Source organism: Anser anser (assembly GCF_964211835.1).
Source record: "Anser anser genome assembly, contig: HAP1_SCAFFOLD_159, whole genome shotgun sequence".
NCBI classification, from domain to species: Eukaryota; Metazoa; Chordata; class Aves; order Anseriformes; family Anatidae; genus Anser; species Anser anser.
The window spans coordinates 132,291-154,352 of record NW_028153762.1 but is presented as its reverse complement, the minus strand read 5'-3'; the positions used below and the strand labels follow the sequence as shown (position 1 = coordinate 154,352).

The window sequence follows — 22,062 nt, the reverse complement described above, 5'->3', positions numbered from 1 at the left end:
TTTACAAATATGCATTCTTAACAGACTACTACCTAAGCTATAAATAATCAAACTTGCTATCCACAAAAAAATAAGATAACTCAGTTATTCTGGTACTAGTTTCAAAGGGAATGCATTTTGATGTGTTATTTGGAATTTTTCAGCAATTCAGAAAGGGTCAGTTGATTTTGTTCACTTCTATTATTAACCCAGAAACATGTAGAATATTAGACATCCTTTGTCAACTAACAGAACTTTATTTTATTATAATGTCTTTTAGTGAGGGAAGATTTGGTCAGCTGCAGATTTTCTACAGCACTTCTGAGACTGACGTTGTAGCTCTTGCTGTGGAGCAAGGTCAGGATATCCTGGCCTACTACGAGCCTCCTGTACAAGGAATTCCTGACAAACCATCCAAGACCAGAGTGAATGTGTCAGCAGCAAGTGACCCTGTGTATTCCTGTGCAGCTCAGTGCCTAAAAGAACAAGCATGTTCAGCCTTTACATTTTCCAGTGCCTCAGGGATTCCTCTCTGCCTTTGGCTGACGTCAGATATCAGCCCATTAACTAACAACACTTCAGGGTTCCGGACCTACAAGAAAAACGTTACCAGTGCATTCGCCCTCTTCAGCACACAAGCCATCGCTGGCAGTGATTATGAACCTGTTACAAGACAGTGGGCCATAATGCAGGAAGGGGAAGAGTCTGCAAATCTAACAGTTACCATACTGCCTGACAGCCTGCCAGAACTGGATGAGAGATTCACTATAACCCTTTTGAAAGCAGAACTGATGAACGTCTCAGCCAGCTCAAAAAACCAACCAACCATAGGACAGCCAAATACCTCCACAGTTATCATAATGATGAATGGAGACGCATTTGGAGTGTTTAAGATCTACAGTGTAAGTCCCAATGCAACAGAGAAAGGTCTGTATGTTGAAGTAGAGGAACGTCCTCAGACCAACGTGCAGCTAATGATACACAGAACAGAAGGCAGCCTGGGACAAGTGACAGTGGAATGGCGTGTCATTGGTGGGACTGCTACTCCAAACTTGGATTTTATAGGTGTCGGTGAGACTCTGGTGTTTGCTGAAGGTGAGACAAGCTCTCGTTTTGGCTTCTGTTTTGTAAAACTAAGAAAAAGAAAAAAGAACGTGACAAGTACACGATACTGTGGATGTTTTGACAACTGATATCTTCTTCTTAGGCTAAATTTTCCTGAATGCTAAGGATACACGTGCAAAAGAGTATGGTTGTTCATTAGCATGTAGCATTATCTTGCAGAACACACACAGTGGTAGCAAAGCACAATGAAATATCTAAGCACAATAAATACCTAAGGGTTTTTATTAAAGAAATATTGCAGTATAAATATTGCACTATAAAGATTTCCTTTACCACATAAGTAAGGATTAATAAAGTCGAAGATAGTTGTTACAGCAAGGATAATGGAAATGAGAATCAGGCCTAAGTGGTCTTTTGTTAGCCCTCGGTCACTACAGTACTAATTTTTCATGACATCTCTTTAAATTCTGAGATCATATTGTAACATAACAAAACATATTTAAACGTAACATAACAGAACATATTTAAAAGAATTGCAAACAGGACAAACAAGTCCCTCTCAGACATTACTTAAGTACCATGCAGCATGCTGTATTTTATGCTGTATTTTATTTTTTCAAAGTCTGAGTTAATCGAACTGATATTTTGAAAGCAATTTCCAGGTGCGTAGTAAAGATTCTAGTGTGCTAGCTTGATAAATCATCTGAATAGTAAGGCATGGCTGCTGGCAATGATTGTGAGGCTGACATGTAATTACATTACCAGTTATAAGTTTAGTAAAAACTGATTTTGAAGTATTTTGAAAGACAATCTAGCAGGAAATACATATGTATTCTGTAAATTGATATTCTAATGATCATAAAACACAGCTGGGTTATGCACACGCACTGAACAACAGGATTGTGTTGTAAATTTTAATGGATATATAGCGACTAGAGATTAACGGTGTTTGCTGCTTACATTATTATTCTTTGATAGTCCCAAAGGCAAGGAACTAACAAAATGTCATCCCATTTCAATGCATTCCCTGGCTCAGTAAATGTACTCATATTGAATGTACACCCTTGTGTAAATGGTTCATCGGAGAGCTTAGCACCTGGCAATTTATTTTTTTTTCAAGAATGATATTCCCCTTTTCTAAGTTAAATTTTAAAGTCATAGAATTTGTAATGAAAATAAAGAATTCTAGGCACTCCGAAATAATTCCTATATAATTAATTTCTACATAGTATATTTAATGATGTGATCGTTTTATTGGCTTAATGTGACTGATCAATAGTAATTAGATAAAATTTCATAATGACATTCACTGACTTCCAGAAAGGTAAATAAGTTTGTTTCATGCAATTTTAATATATTTTATGTATTTAATTATTTTCAAAATGAGATGATTGAGTCTTTTTACAAGGTGGTTTCCAAGTGGACACACGGTTGTATACGTTCTTCTCCTTGTAGGTGAAACAAAGAAGATGGTCACGCTGCCCATTATAGATGATCCAGAGCCAGAGGATGATGAAAGTATTGAAATCAGCCTGGTCCATACTGAAGGAGGGAGTCGAATTTTGCCCAGTTTTGACACTGTCACAGTGATTATTCTGGCAAGTGACAATGTGGCAGGAATTATAAGCTTCCATACAGCCTCAAGATCTGTTATTGGTTGTGAAGGTGTGTTCTTTGTGTTGACCACGCTCAAATTTTAATGCCAGTTTCCATCTTTGTGCTTTCAGTTGATAATGACTCACAATGATTGTGTTTCACTGTTCAGAGAACACCAGCAAGAAGTGAATATCCACATACCTGACATGTACTTTGAACTCTTGCAAGCATTCATAGAATCACAGAATGCTTAAGGTTGGAAGGGGCCTCTGGAGGTCATCTGGTCCTTTCCCCCTCAAGCAGGGCCACCTAGAGCAGGTTGCTCAGGACCATGTCCAGGCTTTTGAGTATCTCCAAGGAGGGAGACCCCACAATCTCTCTGGGCAACCTGTGCCAGTGCTCCCACACAGCACAAAAGTGCTGTCTGATATTCAGAGGGAACCTCTTGTGCTCCAGTTTGTGCCCGCTGCCTCTTGTCCTGTCCCTGGGCACCACTGACACGAGCCTGGCTCTGTCCTGTTCCACCCTCCCTTCAGGTATTGAAGGACACTGATGAGATCCCCCTGAGCCTCCCCTTCTCCAGGCTGAGCAGTCTCAGCTCTCACAGCCTCTCTTCCCTTCCCTTGATCACCTCGGTGTCCCTCTGTTGGAGTCTTCCCAGTACGTTTAGGTCTGTCTTGCACTGGGGAGCCCAGAGCTGGACCCAGTGCTCCAGGTGCAGCCTCACCAGTGCAGAGTAGAGGGGAAGGATAGCTCTCTCAGCCTGCTAGGGATACTTGGCCTAATTCAGCCCAGAATGCCATCAGCCTTCTTAGTAACAAGGCATGTTGCTGGCTCCTGCCCAGTGCAGTGTCCAGCAGGACCCCAAGCCCTTTCTGTCAAGCTGCTCTCCATCAGGGTGCACGCCCTGGTGCCTGGGGCTGCTCCCCGCCAGGGGCAGGACTCTGCCCTTCTCTTTGTTGGCCTGCACGAGGCTCCTGCCAGCCCACTTCATGACTGCCAACATACACACACCTAATAGTCATAAGCAAATCAGATCTATCAGCGACTTACAAAGAATTTAAAATATTCTAGAAAACATTCCTGCAGAAACACTAGGGTAACATCTTCCCTTTGTCTGTCCCATGAACCTGATGTTTTTTTATGGCAGATGATTTGGGAAGTAGCAATTATAAGAGAAAGCAAACATTTGAGAAAGAACAATAATAATTTGGTATGTACTAAACATTTCTACTATTGTTTTAAAGAATACACGGCATGTTTCATCTACAGTTTGATGCAGTTTTGCATAGGATGATAATAGTACTGGTGGTGATTGCTTTAGGTGGCCTTTGATGGAATCTCAGTGTATTGCAGTATCACGTTTCTCTGATGTTTGAACTGATGGGCAGGGAAAGTTCACAAAACAGGAACTTGTCCCCTAATGTGTGCACTACATTTTCTGTTTGAAGAAAAATGGCTTTCTCAACCAAAGGTTTTTTGTTTTGTTTTCCCAACATGAAAGGGCATCATAACCTTTGGTTTTTTATCTAGGTATGGTTTGTGTTAATTCTGTGCCAAGCCAGATGTGATATGATTAGCTAAGAAGAGCTGTTAATGAGCACAAGGAATTAATACAAACTGTCTCAGTCCCAAAGTCCCTGAATACTTTCAACTGGTTAAATGTTATTCATAGCATGCTACCAAATGCTGGCTGCTTGAAACTGAAGTACTTGGCTATAGTTCTATTATTATATATAGTTATTATTATATTATTTTTCCAGGTTGTGAAAAGAAATAGTTCATTGCCTTCCAGCCAGAAACAAAACAAGTGAACTAAGTGTCTTTGATTAAAAAAAAAAGAGAGAGAAAAAGGGAGAAATAGAGAAAGAGCAAAAGAGCTAAGGCATTTAGATTATTTTAGTTTGTCAAAATATTTTTTTCATTCGAAAGCAAAATTTACCAGACATAAATCCAAATATCATTACTTTTACAGTTATTGTGTTATTGAAAATTTTCTGTTAAGTGAATACATTTTGTTTTCACAATGTGCATGTTATTTTTTACCTTATTGAGGATAAGTGTAGTATTTTTTTATTGGACAGGGGTCTGCGACAGTTGTGTAACTGTATTACAAGAAAATGCACTGCAGTAGCTTAAAGTAATGAGGAAGAGGAGAGCGGCTGATGCTCCCTTCTTCACAGCGATAAATACCCACCTCTTTGTTTCTCTATGTAAGAGATGCATCACTTATTAAGTCACAATGTAGAAATGTAAAAGTATGGATAAGGATTAAATATTAAAAAAAATATTGAATTTAGCCTAATAACACTTTCAATCTTCAGAAATCAATTAGTGTTCATATTAGCATTTCTTCTGGATAGGAATACCAAAAAAATCTTGGTAAAGCTGGTAGGAAACATGGATCAGTAAATAACTACTTGGAATCTGTAATAATGACTTCAAGTTTCTTCTCAGTGTTTGGATTATAGTGGAACAGCTTTCTATATCATAAAGCATTTTTCCCAGTCTTCAATGAAAATTCATTATAACTTATAGAGATATATTGAAATAAGCTTTGCCTTATTTGTGTGTGTGTGTGTTTTCCCAATGGTACTAAACCATTGAAACCACTTTTCTTTTAAATCTTTATTTCTTTGTAATGGATATGCAAAATTCTCAAATAGAACATAGTGGATTGCAGTGCAGTGTTAAACACTGTAATGATTTAGCCTCAGAGGAACCTGTAAATTGGGAGTCTACCATCCAGATATTTGACTGTAGAAGTGGAATCCTTGTGATATCAATAAATTTTGAATTCCTTAATTTTCTTAGAAGCAACATGGACCAACTTAAGCCAAAGATGTCGACATCAATGTCGACATCAATGTTGACATCTCTGAGACTTAACTGAAGTTTGAAATGTTGGGGCTGAATAGCACATTTATGTATTTGAAAATGGGTGTATACAGTTTTTGTATTACTTCTTTACAATATTAAATTTTATTTAAGTATATTAAGGGCTCTTGAAGTTAAGAATTCCTTTCTCTTTCATTGGTAGCCAATATACATGCATATCTCTGACTCTTCCTTACAAAAAATAAATGTAACTAGAAAATTTTCAGATTTTTCTTGCCAGTTTTAGCTGTACAATGCTGTACAATTCTGTAAGGTAATACAGTAGAATAGCAAGACAGCATCCTAAGTTGCTGCTCTCTAAATTGCATAATCAAAGGGACTAGTTGGGCAGCATAATGTTATTATAACATTATCTTATGTTTTGTTAATTCTTCAATAAGCAAAAGAAATCTCATGTATTGTTTTCAAAAATCTCAGAATTGTAGATTTCTGCATATTTCATGTCTCTGAAAGCCAATGCAGGACAAAATGTGCTGTTGAACTTAAATTCTGTGGACCTGAAAAATGCATATGAAATATGAATGCCATGTACCTACCTATTATAAATAACCATCTGTCCTCTATTGTGAATGTTTTGCAAAATATTGCCTACTGATCTATTCCATGTTGATATAACATGCTAATTTCACATGTCCACATTTAAAATATTTAATGGAAATTTTGTGAAAAACTTGTGAATATAAAACAATTTCCACATTTTACAAAGCCTACTAAGAGGTCTACTCTTTTTAATTAAAGTGCCTTTGGGGTTAAATGTTATAAATGTGCAAAATACCATAGTATTTGCTTCCTTTATATGCACATTGTCCAGCAATACTGATTACCTCTGAGATTATAAGAAATTATTAACATTTTCTGAATGTTTTGTTTTCTAACAGTGACCATATTTGTAAGTTCGAACTCACATAAATGGAACTTACAGATAATTATAAGCATTTTTTTCTGCATGCATTGAATAAAGTCACAAGACAGTGCAAATGTTCAGATAATGTGTATTCTTTCCAGGGAACTGTTGTAGAAAACTACTATTATTGTTGGTACATACAGTAGTTACTGTTTTGTACAGTTTACAGACTTGTATTGCTCTAATGTTTGCGCATGTTTTCATGAACATTCCCTTTCTAAGTTATTCATCTATACCAAGTTCCCTCATATGTTCATAATTATTTCCAAGTGTGAACTAAAAACAGAAAAAAAAAAACTAGAAGAGTTTAAGTTTAGGTTTTTCTTTTCAGCATTAAAAGTGAATGTGGTATATAACTACTGTGAAATTCAAACTGACAAAAATAGCAATATCTTTCAGGAAAAATACTTTAACTGTGTGATGCATGTTTTTGACCTCTCATTTTTATAACCAACATGTAGAAGAGGAGACCCTGAAACACTGCATCTTGTCCTTTATTCCTAGGAGAACAATTACAATTCCACATCGTAAGAACTCCTCCAGGACTGGGAAATGTTACTGTTGAGTGGAAGATAGTAGGACATAATGTAAAACAAAATTTTGCAAACTATTCTGGAATACTTTTTTTTCCTGAGGTAAGTCCATAAACAGTGATGTTGGCTACAGGAAAATAGTGTGATTAGAACTGATCTGAGAAAAAGTGTGCCTTTTCAACAGTCCTTCTTTCTTGGTTTGATTATTTAATTTCTCACTTTTTGACTTACAAACTGGAGGGAGCTTACAATTCTTGATACTTAACTCTTCTTAAAGAAATTGTTCAAAATACTTGTCATTATGATATCACTTGTGTTTTATAAAATAATGGCTAATCAATTTACCCTTAAAACAAATAGGGGACGTTGAATACAACATTGTATGTTGATCTGCTGGATGACCATATTCCTGAAGAAAAAGAAGAATACCAAGTCATCCTATACAACATCAAAACAGAAGGTAATGCAGAACTATAGCCAGCTACATCTTAAAAATACCATTTAATAATATAATATTTTTAATTTTATTATTTCATTTTGGAGGTATAGGACTGAGCAAACTGCAGCTGGTGCAAAGTACGCAAAGTTCATTAACATTTTATTGAAATAGGCTTGGTCCTTATGTATGTATATATAAATCCCACCGTGTCTCCACAAATACACTTAAATGGTTTTCAATCCTGATTTAACTCTGCCTATTTAATTCAATGGTTGTTTCTTCCCTTAATCTTAATGCAAACTGAGTTTACTAATATGTCATGGATAGAGTTGCCATGAAACATGCAGATATTTTTATCTTTTTAAACAATCTTGTCAAGCTGCAGACTTACTGATCTGTCCCTGAATTCAAGGTGGTCAGAATATTTTATTCTTGCCATTAAAATTATAGTGAGAAAAGAAGCCTTAAACTGCATCCGTTCTGAAATACCTTTCTTCAAACTGAAATTAATGTCCAAACACCAAACTAACTTGACATGGATTGTGTTGCTGCGAGGTGCCTTATCAACTTCCGAGAGTCACTGTGGCCCAACGGGATGAGCAAAATTATTCATCAAAGCAATAGTTGGAAAACATATCAGTTTATTGATGTAATGATTGTGAAGTGGAATATAGTTTTAAGCTTTTGGAGGTACTTCCTGGGAAAATGGTTTATTTCCTTTTAAAATATAGGGAAGTTGATATTTGGCACTGGCCTGTTAAGTTTTCTTATTTTTTAATACATTTTTGTGACTTTGTACTTGGTATGCATAAAATTTCTGTTTCTATTTGTTATAGAATGTAAGTATATATATGTGTGTAGGTCCCACACCATCCACATACTTCAGTGAGCTTTGGTTTCGTGGTATTTGCATGGCTACTGAACGTTATTTAAATGTAATATTAACAATAATGTAAGACAAAAATATTAGTTGCATAACACTTCATTCACTGCAGTCCACTGATTCTCTTGCAGGAGTTTCTTCTACAGGTGCTGCTGTTTTGGATAGTCAAGGATATGAAGCTGTTCTAACAGTAGAAGCTAGTGATGAACCACATGGAATTTTGAATTTTGCTTCCACATCCAGGGTGGTTTTAATCCCAGAAGAAAACAAAACAATTCAGCTTTTTATTAACAGAGAATTTGGATCTCTAGGTCTGTATAACAACTCCAAGAGAAAGGAAGTTTTGTTTTGCTTATCATTAGGCAAATAAAAGCCATGATAATGAAAGTTTGGAAAAATCTTTGTTACAGTTGGTATTTTTTTCAGAACTTCTAAGCTTCTTTCTGCAGACTTGGAAACTAAATATTACTTATTACTAGAGTCATAATCCTCATTAATACAGCAAGGGATCTGAAAGCTGTAACAATCAGGTGGCTATTAAGGTTACCATATTTTTGTCTAATGAGTCTGTCTCAAAGCATTAGTCTCTTCAGAAAAAATAAAAAACATGAGAAAAGTGACATGTACACACATCCCACATATTTTTTCTCTGAATTTCAGGAAGTCAGCACCTTAGGAATGTCACATGGAAAAAGTTGTGTCCAGACCATTGAATTCAATTTATGTCTCCTCTGACAATTTCTGATTCCTCTTTGAATCAATTTATCCATTAACATCCTTTAAACTATATAGTATTCAATTCTACAATACAATAGTGTGCTTCATGAAAAAAAAAAATGAATCTTGTGTTTGTTGCCTGAAAATAGCAACTTATGTTGTGAGAAAACATGTATAATAATTTCCTATTTGCCTTTTTGGACTATATTTACACCTCGGTGATAATCTGGCTGTTTCTTTTGCCATACTTGTTTTGAAATGAAGTAACATTTACAGTGCTTTTCAAGATCTGGAGACACCAGAGAGTTTTAGAGACATTTTAATGACACTATTTTTCCATTTATTTTTTAATACCAGTCCATACTCTAGTGTACTCTTTGAACACTATTCAGTAAACTAATGTTTTAAGATAATTGTTCATAGTAAGTGCAAGATCTCTCACTGAATTAAAATAAGCATCGTTACTTATTTATTAATTAGGACTCTTTTATCTCTTACATTTTATTTCATATAGAGCAGCTTTTAATTTCATCTATCATTTTATTTCAGGTTCATACTCCTTATGTTTGCCACTTGACTTACCCTACCAGATTAGCGAGAGGTGGCTTTATTCTCAAAACTATAATGTATAACTTTTCTGCTTGGTAATATTTATCCATGTGTCCCCTAATTTTGTTCTCTATTGAAGTTTGTCAATCTACCCAGGAAAGTATCTAGATTTATTAATCTGTGTTTCCCAGCACTGTCTTTAGAGCCTTTCTTAGATATCTGTCATTCCCAAAAAGTGTCCTTGTTGCAAAAACTCATATTAATGGTACATGAGATGTCCCAGTTAGTCTTTCAGCAATTTCATATTTATGGTCCACAGAACTTCAAATTTCTGGATGCATTTGGACCCAATGATTTTTGAGTCCTATGCAGACAGACAAGTCAGCAAAGGTCAAATTGAAGGCATATTGATAACGGTAACAAAGGTACACTAGCTCCAATGTACTTTGGATAACTCTTTTAATCCTTCTGTTTTGCAGTTAGTCTTTTTATTTTGTGGATGAGAATTTGATCTCTTGTCTTTATCCATTCCAGTGAACATTATATAAGAACTGAAAAACAATTTTTTTTTTTCTTTTTTTTTTTCTCCTCACAAATTAAACAGGTACTATCAATGTTACTTATGCCACAGTTACAGGATTGCTCACTGTAAGTAATCAGACAGAAGAGACTGTGGCTGAACCAGGAGCTGATTATGTACCTGCTTCTGGCTCACTGATTTTAGAAGAAGGAGAAACATCAGTTGCCATAAATATTACTATTCTAGAGGTAACCTCTAAACCCTTTAATTCTGTACTTTTCTGTATGATTTCAAAAGGGTAATATTTTGGGAACTAAAGCTTGCAGCCATTATTTGAAGCCCTGTGTTATATTTCACTATCATTTAGAAAGATGGTTTCAATCTTAATATTAAAATCACAAGGGATCAAATAGTCACAGAAAGCAGCTCTACCTCTGTCTAAAGGTAATAAAGTTGTCTCATTAAAACTTTACCAACTATCTAGTAGTATTTAGAACAGTGTGCTTCATGGCTGGCTACAGGCTCATACTTTTTCATTGCTGGAGATACATGCCTCTAAAATCGGTCAGTAATTTATTTGCAAGAATAGTTTAGCGTCACCACAGGATCTTTTTCATGATATATAATGTCTTACTTAATTCTTCCACGATAATCAGTTTCAGACCCAATAAAATTATTTCAGGAAAACAGAAAAATGAATTCTAGTGTCACAGTAATATTAGAGACTTGTTGTGTGATCCTTTTTGGTGACTTCTGTGGAAGTTTCTTAAAGGACAATGAGAAGAGGATGTACTGTATTTGTGTTTTGCAGGATGATATACCAGAGGTGCAAGAATTCTCCTTGGTTAATTTAACTTCAGTGGAACTCATCATGAACCATTCAACGTCATCCCCACCTAAGCTAGGTAAAAACATCTTATAGCAAATTATTTTTACTTTTCCTTTTTAATGGTTTATATTATATTACCTTGGGAGATTACCATTATTCCTCTTACTTACCAACTATGCTGAGATGAGACATGGTTATTTAGAAGAAACATCATAGAATATGAAATAGATTTATTATTACACTTAATCTCTTGCTTTTTAAACTCTGGGAAAATTTAAATTAATTTTCGTAGAGGAGTTAGTAATTATCAGTTGGAAAGGACAATTATTTGAAAAGTTTATTGGTGATTTTTTCATCTGATTTTCATTTACAAACTACAAAATGGAAAAAAAAAGTAAAAAAAAAACTTTATGTGGCTACTCTGCTCACTCTTTTAAAAAAGTCTGTTTTTATTCTTTTATCACTTTTAGGAAACATATTTTATGGTTTTCCTACTCTTGCAATGATCTTTATTATTTGCTTAGTCTGCTTCTCATTTTGCTTCTTCAGAATTCAGTAGAATAGTAGTCATTAGCTTTAAGAACTGTTGGATTATCCTGTGGTACTAAAGACTAGTTATATAATGTCAGACATCTTCTTTGACTCTTTTCCCTTTTCTTTGCATGCTTATAGAAGTGACTGAGTTAATTCGTTACAGATTGAAAGGTAACTTGCAAGACTCATTGCTGATTTGTGAATAGTTGAGTCTAAAATATGAAAGGAGTAGCATATAAGAATGAAAGATTCATCCAAACTAAACAGTGTTGTATAGTCTCACTTTCTCTTTGGCTGTCTCCTTGAACCATGACCATTTAACACTGATGTGACACTGCATTGGGTCAGCTTTACTTACAATGAGAAAATAATAGTTTTAAGTCATAAGGAAAAAATGTGTTCACATAACATGTCAGTGAATTCTTCTGGTAGAAGAAATAGCCTGACTCAAATACGTGTGTCCGCGTGTGTGTCTGTGAGCAAACTCTTACAGATCCTGGGTGAACAGATCTGACTTCAGGGTGACATGAGAAAATGCAGGAGTGAAGCAGAAATGTCTCTAATTGCCATTACTCCCTCAGGATTTGTAAACCTCAGTAACACTTCTGTTGTCTGTGTAGAGCTATTGCTCATCGTCATCTCTACCTCATAGTGACAGGCTTAGATTCATGGCAATAATCTTCTACTTTTGTTCAGTTTTATCTGAATTGATGGAAAAATGTATATGGATCTAAACATAATATACTTATGGCAGACTCGGTGAAGTCAATTTGGTTTTAGAAAGTAAGTTGAAGTTTATAAAAAGTAAACAAGTAAGTTAAGGTAGTTGTGTGGTGCGGTTGTCTGAAAAACAACAACCTATTTTCTGAGAAGTATTAAGTTTTGACTGTAAAGTTCTGGTCTCTGAAGTTAGTAGACTTTTCTGACATTAACCTATTATTTGGTGTTTTTCACACTGCAGTGTATTCAATTACGATTTCAGGCTAATTGTAAATACCTGTATGTCTTTATGGAGCAGTAGAATATTACAGTATGTGAACACCCCACAAATAAATTAATAGTTGTGTATTTGTAGTGAAATCTGAGGTGTGCCATTAGAATGTATGATGAGGCACTGAAGCACAAATAGAAGATGAAATGCTGAATCATTTATTATTCTTCCTCATTGTCTTTCTCATACTCAGAATGGCAAATGCAAAATATTGAATGTCATTGTAATAAACACTTATAGTGAAGACAAATTAAGATTCCATCGCAAATCTAGACTTTATTATTTTCTAATGTTTTATGTGCTGTTTAACTTTCTACATTTTCCTTAGTCTTTTTTTTTTTTATGCATTATTAAATATTACAGTGCTAATTCAAGACGCATTATTGCACTTCTAGTAGTAAGGACTCTTTCCAGTTATCTTGCCCACTCCCATTTTCTCCTACACATTTTTTGTAAAGACACTGTAATATTAGTACCGATTGAATAAATGCTTCTGTGATTCTTGAAAATCAAGAAAATTGATTTTATTGTTCTTTAATTTTTGTCTTTCTGTTTTGCCTTTTAGATGTGGAAGGTTTAGCTTCTCAAATTGTTATCGATGCTAATGATGGTGTAAGAGGAGTAATTGAATGGGAAGGTACCAAGTAAGTCTCATCTTCCTTGAAGAACTTACTGTGCCAATTAGTGATTGGTGTTGCCCATTTTCTTTCTAAAAGTAAAACTCCTGTTAAAAATAGGGCCATGTCTTTGAGATGGTAAAGTAATCATTCAATTCAGCTGAACTAGAAAGTGGGATTCCCACACTGAAAACAAAAATTCACTATTCATCTAATCAGAATTCTTTTACTTATTACTACTTTCACTGTTGTCCTTTTATATCACCAATTTGCCTAACCTCCCCAGCCTGCATCAACTCTTCCAGCCTCACCATTCATGTAAGCAAAAAACAAAACAAAACAAAACAAAAACCTCGTGTTACTTAATTCAATTTAGATAAGAGAAAAAAGGTAAAAAGGATGCGTTAGAGAACTATAATGTAGGGAATAATTCAGAGTGAAAATGTAATAAAAATGTACTATCTTTTTCAAAAGAACATAATCAGTGAACATTGAGAATTATTCTTTTTATTTTAGTTTTGAAGTTAGTGAATCTCATGGGAATCTGACAGTAATGGCTTACCGAAACAGAGGATCATATGGCAATGTGTCTGTATTTTTTTATGCCCAAAATTTGGAGGCCCAGCTGGGTTTGGATTTTAATGTAACCTCAAGGGTAAGAAGCAACTCTAAATCTAGTACTTTTTATTCTTTCAGCTTCCGTAAAAGAATATCTTCTTGATTATTCTGCAGAATGATCAGTAGTGATGCTAGATGTTTCAGCTTGTTTCAGTTGCTTTGGTAATCTAAATAGAATGAAATAAAAATATTCTTATTCTTACTATTTATTTCTTTTTTAAAAATATATTTTTTAATATAAAGCAAAATGTAAACTTTCAAACATCGATTTCAAATTTAATTTTGATTAGACATACAAACTTTTTCATAGACTATTTTTGCAACAGGACTTTCAAAATAAATTATTCTTTCTTGTCCTCATTCTGTAATGTGCTGAACCTTTATATTTCTGATTCAATCAGTTTATAAGGAACAGAGAATATGGCTCTTCCTATGCTTTCCCTTCCTTCCTATTTCACAGAATTCTGTTTACCGTAGTCAAAAATTTCTGTGTGATATTAACTGATGTAAGTATTCGGTGCTTTATGTGTTTCAACGCTAGACTCTTTTTTTTGCTGATGGAGAAAGGCATAAATCTGTTGATGTCATGATTTTTGATGATGAGATTCCTGAAGGTGATGAGAAGTTCCAGTTAATTTTAACAAATCCATCTCTGGGGCTGGAATTAGGGGAGAACACAACAGGTAAAACTTAGTTTTAATGTTCCATTTCTTTAGAATTCTGTGGCACACATTTTAATTCCACTTTTCTGAATAATCATATTTCAGAAAGCACCATTGTCCTGCTATGGTGAATCTTTATACTCCTTTGGAAGGTTCTGAAACATCCCTGTGAAATCTGTGCAATTAAAAAGTTTATATGTAAAGCAATGAATCAGAAAGCACGAAGATGAGTTTTTCAATGTGTACTACCTCACTGAACTGAGGTCTTTTTAGAGAGTTCATAATCCTTTTCTAGGAGAGACTATATTCTTCCTGTCTAGAGATCTTCCTAGTTAAAGTGAAATGCCTTCCCATTCTCTTCAGGTAATGTCATGGACACATAAGCATTATATACACACTAAAGGAAGAATGTATTTGTGTTTATGTTATGTATTATGTTACTATATATGTATATTTATATTTTACTATGTTAACCAAAGAATATTTTCATTATTTCTTTTTCAAAAGCTACAATTACTATACTTGCCAATGATGATGGCCATGGAGTTTTGTCATTCAATAACAGCAATCACTTCTTTCTGAGAGAGCAAACATCTATCCATTTGATGGAAAGTGTTGCAGTATTGAATATTATCAGAGAACCACCTCAGGGAATATTTGGCACTGTGACTGTTCAGTATCTTGTAAGTGAGATTAATTCTTCAGAGGCAACAATGGATTTGACCCCTTCTCAAGGATATATTGTGCTCGAAGAGGGAGTCAGGTTCAAGGTAATATGCTAGTTATTACCAGAGAAGTCTAGGAAGCTTTTTTTTTGGAAATATTGGAAAGATTTCAGAAATGTCTGTGCTTTATCTTCTGTTTATTTTTTCTACTTCTTTCATTCATAAAGTGAATTGAGTCATGAGCTGTGACTGATTTCCTGTTATTATCTGATGTGGAAGTGTGTGAAAATTAAATGGGCTCATCTTTAGGTGTTTCTTAGTTTGTAAGGGTTGAGGTAAATTGAAAACAGTACACTATAGATAACGTTCATGTGTGCTTTGGAACAGTTCTTTTTATGTAGTCAATCTATAGCTGAAATGCAAACTTACTTTAAATTAAAGTGATAATTTGCAAGCCTAATAGTTAAGATCAAAGTAAAAATCCCATTCTGTGATTTAACATTTTAGTTAGTCTGAACTAAACAGAATGTGCTGCAACAAATACAAAAAGTAGAACAGTTGTCTGTCTTAGGATTGGAAAATAACTTAAGTATTAAGCTCACTGCCTCTATACTGTCCTCACAAGAATGTCAGCTACAAAATGAACTAGCTTAAGTTTGTGAATCCTGACTCTTGTAAGGTTTAATCACAATTCGATTTATTTATTTTTGCCAGTAAAGCTGGTGAAGCTAGTGTTAGCATATTACAGGCAATAGGATAGAAACTGAGACAAACTTTTCTTGGAAACACTGGTTTTCAATTTCTGGCCTTTAGATGCATTTGGAATCACAATGCAGCAGATCTATAAGAAGTTGGAGCCTTCTTAATATAGTTGGTAAATATGGTTTATTGTGGAAATGAACAGAAATATAAAACATTGTAAATTTTGTATTATTTCCAAATGCATCATCACTAACTTTTTATTTTGTACAGCAAGGCTATGCGTACCTATGAAATTTTTTGCTTGTTTGAGTAGTGTGAAGGATGACAGTGAGCCCCAAATGAAAGTGAAGCACTTAGCTTTCTCTAGATTGCTCTTTGCTAGTTTGAGATTGCCTTTAGAAGACCTGATCTTCATCCACAGTGGTGTAGGAGAGGGAAAGAAGCATCGAGAGGAAAGAGTATTTCAAATCTCTCACTATTCTTGCTTTTTTTTTTCCTTTTCCTTTTCTTTCTTGACAGCACCAGTAGTGAGATTACCCTGTTTCCCTGAAGATAGCTTAGCTGCCAACTAAAATAAATTAAAACCAACTTAACTGATTACACTTATAGCTGTGTTGTGAGTATAAACTACCCAAAAATGTATGGAATAAATAGAGAACAAAAGTATGAAATTAGGATCAAAAACTTCAGAGGATCATAGGATGAGAAAAGAAAGAAAAGAGAACAACAACAACGAAAAGTGAATATGCTCATCTTAGTGTTGCACCAATGGAGGCCACTAGATGGATGGCTTTAGAACCTCAGTCTGAACTCAGTCTGAGCTTGCCTCAATTCTGTCCTCTCCAGCTTCATGAGCTGCTCTTCTCCTGCTATGCTATCCAAAGCCTTATAGTGAAATAAATTTAAAAAAAAGGTAGCACATTCTGATAGAGCTGTGTCATCATCTGTTATCATGTCTCAATAACATTGTATGCTTGTTTTGTTATCAGACGCTGCATATTTCTGCGGTACTAGATGAAGAACCAGAAATGGATGAGCACTTCATTGTCACCCTGTTCAATCCAACTGGAGGAGCCAGACTAGGCACGAGAGTGGAAACTATGATTACAATATTACAAAACCAGGCTCCACTAGGGCTTTTCAGCATCTATACAGTTGGAAATAGGTACTTTACACTGATCAGTAAAAAGGAGATAGTTGCTCATACTCCAAAGAGATAATATTTCTCTACAATTTTGTTTTTGATGGATCGCATTAAAGAAATTCAGCAACCCAATTTGTAAATCTGTAACTTTGAAAGGTATTGTGAAATACTATTACTGCTAAACAAAAGAGTAGAAAAATGCATAAAAAGGACTATTCATAATCCAAAATTTCAATTTATTTATTATTATTTTTCTTTATAAACTAATACTTCACTAGTGCCTACATATTCCACTGATAGTATTCCATGTTAAAAGTTCCAAACCTCATATCAGTGTCCAGGAAGTCATACGTTTTATAATTTACTTTCATTTTTAAACCTGTAAAAAATATACTTTCACTGAAGGCTGTTTTTCAGAAGCAAGTGACACATATGGACTGCCATTTTTAAAAACCATTCAGCTGAAACCATACAGATTAAATAAATTTACTATTTAAATAAAAAATGTATGTATGCTATTTTATTAATACATTGATATTTAGAGTTAATAATTTATATTAATATTTAATAATAATATTATCTAAACATTTATTACGTGAATTTAATATACTTAAATTTCAGTCTGTTTAAAGATTTTGTTGAATTGCCTATGATTTTGCATGATTGTAGTAAGGATCATTGGGAAACCCTAATTAATGTAGCTACCAGTCCATCAGATACTGAAACCTGTTATTAATATTTTCTTTTTATTTCTGTTGTATATTCTGCATCTGGAATTGTACAGTAAAAATCTTATTTTTATTACAGCAATGAATATACTATAAAATAATTTTTTCCTTATTTTTATGATTCTCACATTTAGGACAAATTTCATCATAATTGAAGAAGCCAACACTACAGCTTATTTGAAAGTTTCACGGAGTAATGGGCTTAACGTTTCTGTGAGCGTTGAGTGGGAGACATCATCAGATACTGCATTTGGCATCAGTACGTTCACTTTACAGAGAATGTCCACTGCTTTTGTAGAAGTGGAGATAGTAAGAGAGTAGCCAAGCATACAGGAGATGTAGCTTGGGAATGTAAATTCAAGTATTCAGACACAATTCAGTTAATATTTTCCTATGTAAGATTTAGTAGATAAAATACTTTAGCTGCTTAAGAATCACCTTGTCATCAGCCACTTCTGCCAGTTTCAGTAATCTCTATTTCTGTCTTTGCTGCTAATATGAACATTATTGTCACTAGCCATTTATTTATTTATTTATTTGTGTGTGTGTAATAAAATTTGTTCCGTACTACTTGTAACTCAGGATCTTTCTAACACAGTATAAATGACATGTGACATGCAAGAGTCTAGCTCCTGGAGTTTAGTTCTGACAAGACGGTGCTTAGGGACCGTCTTGGAATAAAAACATGAACATGTTGTAAATGGGGAACAAAACATGAACATTTTGTAATTTGTCTTTTTTTTTTTTTTTCTTTACTACTTGCTATCTAGCTAATTCTCTTGTTAGCTAAATTCCAAGATCAATTATTATGAGTCAGACTCAAATTGCCTATATGTCTTCCATGTGCAGTTGTAATGAATGAAAAATACATTTACTGCTTAACTCTCATTATATCCTTAGCATTGTAACATTTCTATGTATTTATATACACTTATAACAAATACTAAGACACAACTTCATCATTTCTCATACTAGGTCTGGCTTTGGGAGGTAAATAATGGGAATGGGGTTAGAAAAGATCTCAAGAGTAATATAATAGTAAATAGTGTTTTTATTTTATTTTATTTTATTTTATTTTATTTTATTTTATTTTATTTTATTTTATTTTATTTTTTACTATATTGCAGGGGGTGGTATCAGTGTCCTATCTGTCTTGCAAAGTTTTGTGGAAGAATCAGCATCTGGTTGGTGTTTCTTTACCTCAAGAGAAATCCTGTACGGTGTTCTGTTGCGTATGCCTCCAGCTTTGTTTTCTACTGTCTACCAGTGGAAAGGAGTATTTGTTCCTGTTGAGGTAAATGTTTGTTTTTGAACACCAGACATGCTAGTTAATAAGGAATTTAAGTCACAATCTTACTTTTTTTTTATTCTTCTTGCAGAATTTCAGTATGTGGAATCCTACAAGTTGTGTGTCTTTCCAAATTGGAGCCTCTTCCTACCTTGTGGTTACTCATGGAGGAGCCACACAGGGAGCTTCTAACAACAGTGTGTATGCATTCATGGCTGGACACAGATTGTTGTGGGTAAATCGATTTTAATTTTAAAATCTTAAAATAGTATGGGTTGGCAAGGACCAAGGGAGGTCCTCCAGTCTGGCCATGTTTTAGAAAAAAGCACTCTGTGTGACAAGAGTTAGTTTTGTGTCCTAAAATACTACATAACTTCAGTGATGTAAGTTTGTCATAGTTAGTTGTTTACATTGTTTGTATTTTTTATATATTTACATTTGAGGGTGCAGGGAGGATTACCTGGGAATCACAGAATCACAGAATTGTCTAGGTAGGAAGAGACCTCCAAAATCACCTAGTCCAACCTCTGACCTAACATTAACAAGTCCTTCACTAAACCATATCACTAAGCTGAACATCTAAACGTCTCTTAAAGACCTCCAGGGATGGTGACTCAACCACTTCCCTGGGCAGCCCATTCCAATGCCTAACAACCCTTTCGGTAAAGAAGTTTTTCCTAACATCCAACCTAAACCTCCCCTGGCGCAACTTTAGCCCATTCCCCCTTGTCCTGTCACCAGGCACGTGGGAGAACAGACCAACCCCCACCTCGCTACAGCCTCCTTTAAGGTACCTGTAGAGTGCGATAAGGTCGCCCCTGAGCCTCCTCTTCTCCAGGCTGAACAACCCCAGCTCCCTCAGCCGCTCCTCATAAGACTTGTTCTCCAGACCCCTCACCAGCTTCGTTGCCTTTCTCTGGACTCGCTCGAGCACGTCCATGTCCTTCCTGTAGCAAGGGGCCCAAAGCTGAACACAGTACTCGAGGTGTGGCCTCACCAGAGCCGAGTACAGGGGCACAATCACTTCCCTAGCCCTGCTGGCCACGCTGCTTCTTATACAGGCCAGGATGCTGTTGGCCTTCTTGGCCACCTGGGCACACTGCTGGCTCATATTCAGCCGACTATCCACCAATACTCCCAGGTCCCTCTCGGCCAGGCAGCTTTCCAACCACTCATCTCCCAGCCTGTAGCTCTGCTTGGAAGTGGGGGAAGAAATTCTCAAGCAATCAAGTCATAGAACATTTTCTGGAAAATGTATGATAAGTTATGTTAATTCTGTAAATTAGTTGCTTATATATATATATATATATATATAAAATATAAAGTTTTAAAAGCTATTTCATGTATAGTTTTATACATAATTTTGGAATTCTTAACATTCTATGCGTACTTTTTCTCACTATATACAATGTAATATAAAATGTATTTGTTTATATACATATGTAGATAAACATAGTCACCCTCATATTTCCCTTGCAGATACAGACTCTTTCTGTTCTGGATACCAGACGTGTGAAACATTTTGCAGTGGAGGAAGAAGACTATTTGATTATTGTGAGTCACACAAACAGTTCCAGTTCCATCCAGGTTTGAATATTCTTCAGTCTTCTCTGGCTTTAATGTGGGTAGTTTGCTTAGTTCTGAAAGGATAATGAAAGGAAGTAAATCTATAAGCATGTATTTCTGACATATTATTTTTGTTTCTATTGGAAATTTATAACAGTTAAAATTCCAGACTTGTTTGGATGTATAAATACTCTCTACCTGAGTGTATAATTTACATCTGGTTTGTTTTTATTGCTACTGTTATTTCAGTTTTGAAATGTAGCATGTAAACAAAGAAGTAGCTTCTGAATATAAACCTGTTCCTCTGAAGAGCAGGCACAGCTTCTTGCAGTAGGGTTAATTACCAATTACTGAGGGAACATTGTCATAATATATGCATTTTATAACACCCTCTGGGATAAGATGCTGTTGTTACTCCAGCAGATGATATTTGCAATAATACAGAGGTTGTATTAGTAGAACGAGTAGCTATGCCTTATTGACAGCATTCTGACAATATAATTTTGTATAGGACTTCTCTGAAAAAACATAAGAACATAAGAAAATGTTAGAGCCACAGTACTAAGCCAAGCTGCTTCTGGGATTTGTGGATATCTTCAAAATCTGTTACCTACAATAGCCTAAAAAAGTGACCAGTGACCTAAATGATTGTCCTGAGTACATTTATAGCTAGCTATCTAATAAACGACTTCATGATGGTGAAAACCTATTTTTAATGGGTGTAGGAGCTCCTAAAAATACCAGTGATGATATGTCAGTGCTTTGTGTATGTTGACTATGTTCATTTACAGAAACAAACAAACAACAACAACAACAAAAACACACAAATTGCATTACGTGATACATTTTTATCTGAAATCTTTTAAGGTTTTCATTAGCTGAACTAATTGGTTGCTAGGAAATGTATGCCATCAGTGGACTGGTTTGCGGATTGGATTAACTTGTCTGTGGGAGTTTGATATTTCTATGGTAACAGTTTCTTCATTCTGCTGTGATATTTGATCTGTGTCTGATTGTCTGTTCCTTTTCTTCCTCATTAGTCTGCCTTAATCACAGTGAATGAGCCCAGGGGCAGAAATGAATTTGTGCCGCTCACTCTAATTAGAGAGAGGGGAACCTATGGGACGGTCGTCATAACTTTTGAGGTGAGTTTATCCAAAAGACTTCATACAGTAGTCTGTTGGATTAAACTGAGAGGCTGTAATCATAATTTATTGAAGTGTTTGCAAAAGGGGAAGAAGGACAAAATACCTACATCTACATTAGGTAGATCTGTTTCATAAAAGGGATTCATATTAACCGTCATATAGAAAATACTGTAATTATCTGACTGTTTAATTGACTGTTTAACGTTAAGAGGTACTAGAGAAAACCGAGTATATTCTGTCATTTAGAAAGGTACGTGAGGCAACATCAGTATGTATTACTAGAAAATAATGCATATTAAGTATGTAAGAAGTGTCTTATCTAAGTTTTTTTAATTTTTTTAAAAAATATTTATTTTACATACAAATATTCAAGTGAGTCTTTAATGATTATCCCAACTTTGAACTGTGAGTGCTCAGGATTTGGTGAATTTCTGTATCTATAATCATCTGTATCTTGATCTCTATCTTGAATCCCCTGCAAATGAAG

At 34.9% G+C, this 22,062-nt stretch overlaps 2 protein-coding genes across 2 annotated transcripts in view; both read left to right on the top strand.

Annotated features, from left to right (window-relative positions):
• The first annotated feature begins 233 nt into the window (after positions 1–233).
• Positions 234–19,126, top strand: LOC310891528 (adhesion G-protein coupled receptor V1-like). Its single transcript, XM_083853797.1, has 15 exons — positions 234–1,074; positions 2,500–2,709; positions 6,947–7,077; positions 7,336–7,435; positions 8,429–8,608; positions 10,168–10,331; positions 10,895–10,988; positions 13,003–13,081; positions 13,571–13,709; positions 14,214–14,355; positions 14,842–15,104; positions 16,691–16,866; positions 17,708–17,832; positions 18,701–18,867; positions 18,953–19,126. The coding sequence occupies exons 1-15, from the start codon at positions 249–251 to the stop codon at positions 19,109–19,111; spliced, it is 2,955 nt and encodes a 984-aa protein (XP_083709923.1). The 5' UTR covers positions 234–248; the 3' UTR covers positions 19,112–19,126.
• Positions 19,127–21,119: 1,993 nt separating this feature from the next.
• LOC310891530 (adhesion G-protein coupled receptor V1-like) overlaps positions 21,120–22,062 on the top strand; it is a gene marked incomplete at its 5' end in the record, with an annotated part of 74,354 nt that continues 73,411 nt past the window's right edge. Inside the window, 2 exons of the mRNA XM_083853799.1 lie at positions 21,120–21,125; positions 21,468–21,572. Coding sequence (XP_083709925.1) covers positions 21,120–21,125; positions 21,468–21,572 — 111 coding nt within the window. The remainder of the gene's footprint in view (positions 21,126–21,467; positions 21,573–22,062) is intronic.